This window comes from Delphinapterus leucas, chromosome 15 (assembly GCF_059928025.1).
Source record: "Delphinapterus leucas isolate spDelLeu-1000000601 "Yukka" chromosome 15, BTC_Dleu_Yukka2, whole genome shotgun sequence".
Taxonomy (NCBI): domain Eukaryota; kingdom Metazoa; phylum Chordata; class Mammalia; order Artiodactyla; family Monodontidae; genus Delphinapterus; species Delphinapterus leucas.
In genome coordinates, this window is record NC_143143.1 from 35,461,690 (window position 1) to 35,467,113 (window position 5,424).

The window sequence follows — 5,424 nt, forward strand, 5'->3', positions numbered from 1 at the left end:
CCACTGCTTTGGTCCCTTGGCTGCTCTGTAAAAATCTTCCACCAGGGTCACAATCTCCTTGCTGCTCATTGGACATTGATGCCTGGCCCGAGCCTGGATCTCCGGAGGCAGGATGTTCAGAAACTGCTCCAGCACCAGCAGCTCCAAAATCTGCTCCTTGGTGTGCACCTCAGGCTGCAGCCACTGACGGCAGAGCTGCCGGAGACGGGAGAGCGCCTCTTGGGGTCCAGACACCTCTTGATAACAAAACCGTCTAAAACTCTGGCGGGAGAGCTCAGGATCGGGCCAGTCTTTTTGCAGAGCGGGCTCCCGTTTTTCTTCTAGTTTTGCTATTATATGTCTCTCTTGCTTGGAGGAAGCCTGAATGTGGGACTGCGAGCTCAAAGTTATCTCCATCTTAGCCGCCATTTTGGGGCTCAGGAGACAGCTTCTCTCTCCTTGTAAACAGCTCAAGCCTTCGGGATCATGGCCCTGAATGCTAGAAAGATGCTAGAAACGAAGCTCCTCTGAGAATACTGGAGAGGAAAGGATGCAAACAGAGCCTCCTCATTCGCTGAACTTGACCCCAAACTCCTGAAGACAACACAGTCCCTGAGAGTGGGAAGAGTTTGTTTTTCTGCCAGTTTCTTGAACTGTCTTGCAAAGGAGAAAAGTCATAATGTCCTAAAAGGAAACTGGGGGAAATACCGCTTTTATTTCAGCGGCAAGCACAAGAGGTCTCAGAGGAAAATGCGCAACGTGACCTAATGGGCTGGCAGGAATCCCTGGGAAAAGTTCAGGCTGTCATCCAGGTAGCCTGCACCAGCTCCCCCGCATCCTCCACAGGCCGACTTCCAGCATCTCGCCGGGCGCTACAGGGCGAGCCCAGGCAGGCCACGGCGCACGCTGGGGGTTGTGAGTTAGCGGAAACCTCCTGCTAGCGAGCAAGGTACACGGAGGCGCAGCGGCTGCTCACCCCCGAGGCTCCGAGGCCCAGCCGCTCCGGCCTCCGAGGGCGCCCGGCTCCGACTCCGCGCCCCAGCTGGCCCGGGGCTTGGCGAAGCTGCAGCACTCTGGCGCGCGGCTCAACTACGTGGCCGGGTGCGAGCCGGGGGTGGCGCCTGCGACGGCAGCACCGCCGACAGCCCCGCTCCACACGCCCACCTGCAGCCGACTCACCTCTCTGGGGACCGGAGACCCAGAACCCAGGAGCCAAGGCTGAGGGCGGGGCAGAAGCCGCTCGCCGCGGACACTCCCACAGGCTGCCGCGAAACTGTGCCACGGGAGAGCGTGCCTTCTCTGCAGAGGGATTGGCTCCTCGGGGGCGTCCTCTCTCATCTATCGGCTGCTGGGTCTGTCGATGCTGGCGAGAACGGCGCCCCGCCGTCGCAGTGCACTCCGGGAGTTGTAGTCCGCTGGCAAGACTCGCGAGCAAGCGCAGTGGGCGGATCCGCGCGGGGGCTCGCGGTGCTGACTTCCGGCCCGGGAGCCGAGCGAGTTTGGGGAGTCGCGAGTGAGTGCGTCAGGTGAGTGCTCCGCTTCTTGGCGGCCGGGGGCTTGCTGCTGGCAGTTGTCTGAGGCAGTTGGGCCAGGTCAGGGCGCCCCTCGCACGCTCGGCGGTCACCCTCCTGTGACGCGGCCCCTCGCCCCGGCCCACCCGAGCTGGCCTGGGCTGTCCCGATCCCTGTGCCCCAGCGCGGACTCTCTCCGGCCTGTGGCCCTGCCCGTCTCACCCCCGGGAGACCGGAGCGGGAGCCCGCGGACTTGTTTCCTAGTCCATTTCAGCCGCAGGACCTAACCCTAGCATCGAGTGCACTGGAGTACTCAGGGAATCCTTGCCGAATGAAAAGGAAATCAGCCTGGGCTTCCCTGGTGGCGCAGTGGTTGAGAGTCCGCCTGCCGATGCAGGGAACACGGGTTCGTGCCCTGTTCCGGGAAGATCCCACATGCCGCGGAGCGGCTGGGCCCGTGAGCCATGGCCGCTGAGCCTGCGCGTCCGGAGCCTGTGCTCCGCAACGGGAGAGGCCACAACAGTGAGAGGCCCGCGTACTGCATTAAAAAAAAACAAAACATAAGAACTAGAGTGGAGGAATATGGGATGGTTTCATGCTATCTTTTTTGATTCTTTTCAGCCTCACTGAGCCTTTTTCAAGTGTGCGTCTGAGTCTGCATGTCTATGAAATGCTCATGTCTCTGATTCCAAAAAGACACACTTTTCACTGGTATCCAGGAGACCCGCTTCCCAGTGATAAGAAAAGAGATGGAATCTGATCTGCAGGATGGAAGTGGCAACCAGTAAGCCAGTTCGTTGAAGCAAACCATGGCTGCAATAAGGAGTTCCCAGGCACACCCGTCCCCAAGCAAGGACTCCACACAGGGACAGAAATCAGCCCTGCACAACAACGGCCCTGACCATGAAGCTTCCCGCCAGCGCTTCCGGCAGTTCTGCTACCAGGAGGTAGCTGGTCCACATGAAGCTTTTAGCAAACTCTGGGAACTCTGTTGTCAGTGGCTGAGGCCTAAGACACACTCAAAAGAGCAAATCCTGGAGCTGCTGGTTTTGGAGCAGTTTCTGACCATCTTGCCAGAAAAGATCCAGAACTGGGTGAGGGAGCAGTGTCCAGAAAATGGTGATGAAGCTGTGGCTCTGGTTGAGGATGTACAGAGAGCACCTGGGCAGCAGGTGAGAAAAGTCAGTCAGAACCTTGTGGTTTTAGTCATGAAGAAGTTGGTGTGAGGAGCTCAAGAATCCAGTTACTGGAGAGGCGCTTAGCTGAGAAATGCCAGAAGCTGTCTGCTGCCCAGAAAGTATTAGCTATCCTGCCTTGGTCCTATGTCCTTGGTCTATGGGAAGAATTTCTCATTTGCTGAAATAACTTAGACATTCATATATTCACTGAAACCTTGGAGTCACTAATTAAAAGTGAGATAACACTCTCCAAAACAAGGCGAGGAAAAGGACAACAATCCTTCACTCAGCAGGTCAGGAAAATTAGAGATGTTGTTGAATTTAAATCTAATCTCTCTTGCTAGAAGGTTCCTTGAAGGAGTGTGTCATGTGTTGTACACTAAACAAAGTCATATTAGAGCCGGTCCTTGCTGCCTGAATTAAGTGGTCAGTTTGGGACAGTGATGAGTTTCACAAAATACCTACTTGTAGAGGTAAGGACTCGGTCTGAGATCCACTCAGTGTAATGTTTTGTATATTTTGGGAGAAGGAGGGTGTGAAAGGCACAGGAGAAGGAAAAGAAACATGAGGGCTTCAGTTGTGGGAGATTCTGTGGGAAGAAGGCGGCTGAAATCCAGGTCAGAAATCTGGGAGAGGCAACGAATAACGGAGGAGTGTGGGTCAGAGGAGTGCCAGCCTGAACGTGACTGTGGCCAGAGCAGGAAGCAGCCTGCTGGCGCCCGAGTCTGCATGGCTGGATCAGGATGTGCTTGCGTTTCCCAGCGAGGAGGCGGATGTGCACACCAGCTGTAGGAGGAAGAGTGGTGAACGGGGTGTCGGTGAAATTTCATAGGATTGAAAGGTTTTGACATAATTTGGAGGGGGGAGCAGTATGGTGGTGATGCATTAGAAATGGGGGAAGTTAATTTAATATCCATGGTTTGGAGACTGTTAATAATAACCAGGATGGATGGAGAAGGGCAGTGGAGCACATGTACGAAGTTAAGAGTTTGGAGAGGGGACCTAAGCAGAGCGGGAATCCCTCTGTGCTAACAGTCATCCTGGTCCCGGTTCCCCTTGCCATTTCTGTGTGGACCATCTCTCCCTTATTGTCCACCACCATTTCAGGATCACACTCTTAATGTGAATGAAAACAGTATAGGAATGTAAGGGTTAAAATGGCTATTTGAAACCCATCAGGGGGGTGAAGGGGAGAGCAGGAAGTGGAGGTGAGAAGCAGTAAGGGAGGTGATAACCCAGCTACCTCTCAGTATCTCTCCTCTGTCACTTTAGACAGGAATTTGTAGTGACAGATGATGGGGTCTGTTCTCAGGTCCCGGAATCTGGGAAGGACTTGAAAATGCCCATCGAGGAGACGGCCTCTTTGGGAGCAGCCAGAGAATCACTGAGATCCCACCTGAAACAGGGGGTTCTTCCAGAAGAATGGACTGTGAAGGGGTCACGGAGCTCACCCCAGAGACCGTGGGGACAGTCAGAAGGTAAGCAGAAGCCTCTGCCCTCCCCCAAGGTGTGAGGGACAGTCATCTCTTGGAAATACAGGTCTGAGCTCAAGTTGGCCCCTGGGTTCCAGATTACATGCCTTTGAGATACATCCAAAAATCAAGTTTTCAAATTATAATTGATGGTACTAGCACTTAAAATGTGGGTGGAGATCCTTTATGTGTTAGCTTAATTCTCTCTTATCACAAGTTAATTCTATTGCTTCTGAATCAGGTGTTACTAAAGGTGAGCATAATTACCTCACCTTCTACAGAGCAGTTCTTCATGAACTTGAATACAACCCCCTTCCATCCAGCTTAATCTCTTCCAAAATACATTTCTCCTATTACTTTTTCCTTTCTTCCAGTGCTTTTTTAAAAAATTGTCCTAATTTTTTAGAAAAAGGTTAATTAAAAATTTAATTAAATTTAATTGATCTCAAATTCATCACCTAATGTAAAATTAGCCATCTCAAGTGAACCATTCAGTTGCATCTAGTACAGTCACAATGTTGTACTATCACCACCTCTGTCTCATTCCAAAAGTTTCATCCTCCCCAAAATAAACGCCATGCCCATTAAGCAGTTGCTCCTCATTCTCTCTCTTTGTATTTGCCTGTTCTGAACATTTCATAGAAATAGAATCCTACAATATATGACCTTTTGTTTCTAGCCTCTCTCATTTATCACGTTTCCAGCCTACGAAGTATCACTACTTGGTTTGTTTTGGGGGCTGAGTAATATTCCATTGCGCAGACAGACCAAGGCTCTATCTTTATAAGTCTCTTTCTGTGAAGCACTTTGGCTGCATACATTTCTAGACTATGTAAAGGCCACTGCTGCCTTTTCTGTGTAATTCAAAGCTGCCCTTACAGGTTTCTAAGTAATTATTTTAAAGCCACCTTACCTTTATTTAACTCAGATCCTAAAGAAAAGCACTGTGTCTTCATGCTGTTTAAAAAGGCAAGCTTCTGTTGATGAAATGAGAAACAGTCTTAAGAGTTTATTTGCTTTTGTATTTTTTTGGGGGGGGGGTAGGAGTTTATTAATTAATTTATTTATTTTTGCTGTGTTGGGTCTTCGTTTCTGTGTGAGGGCTTTCTCTAGTTGTGGCAAGCGGGGGCCACTCTTCATTGCGGTGTGGGGGCCTCTCACTATCGCGGCCTCTCTTGTTGCAGAGCACAGGCTCCAAACGCGCAGGCTCAGTAGTTGTGGCTCATGGGCCTAGTTACTCCACGGCATGTGGGATCCTCCCAGACCAGGGCTCGAACCCGTGTC

At 51.6% G+C, this 5,424-nt stretch overlaps 2 protein-coding genes across 6 annotated transcripts in view; one reads left to right on the forward strand and one right to left on the reverse strand.

Annotated features, from left to right (window-relative positions):
* The window catches only part of ZNF174 (zinc finger protein 174), a 47,446-nt gene extending 42,311 nt beyond the window's left edge, over positions 1–5,135 (reverse strand). For 4 of the 5 annotated variants that reach the window (XR_016387834.1, XR_016387833.1, XR_016387835.1 and 1 more), the window contains exon 1: positions 1–1,367. Coding sequence is in view for 1 of the 5 variants with exons in the window: in XM_022594677.3 (XP_022450385.1) it covers positions 1–408 (408 nt within the window). In the remaining 4 variants the exon portion in view is untranslated. Of the gene's footprint in view, positions 3,455–5,053 lie in introns of those variants that run through there. The other variant, XR_016387832.1, reaches the window with a different exon arrangement.
* The window catches only part of ZSCAN32 (zinc finger and SCAN domain containing 32), a 27,552-nt gene continuing 23,090 nt past the window's right edge, over positions 963–5,424 (forward strand). Inside the window, 3 exon segments of the mRNA XM_022594699.3 lie at positions 963–1,505; positions 2,112–2,662; positions 3,981–4,146. Of these exon segments, the coding sequence (XP_022450407.2) occupies positions 2,300–2,662; positions 3,981–4,146 (529 nt within the window). The 5' untranslated portion in view covers positions 963–1,505; positions 2,112–2,299.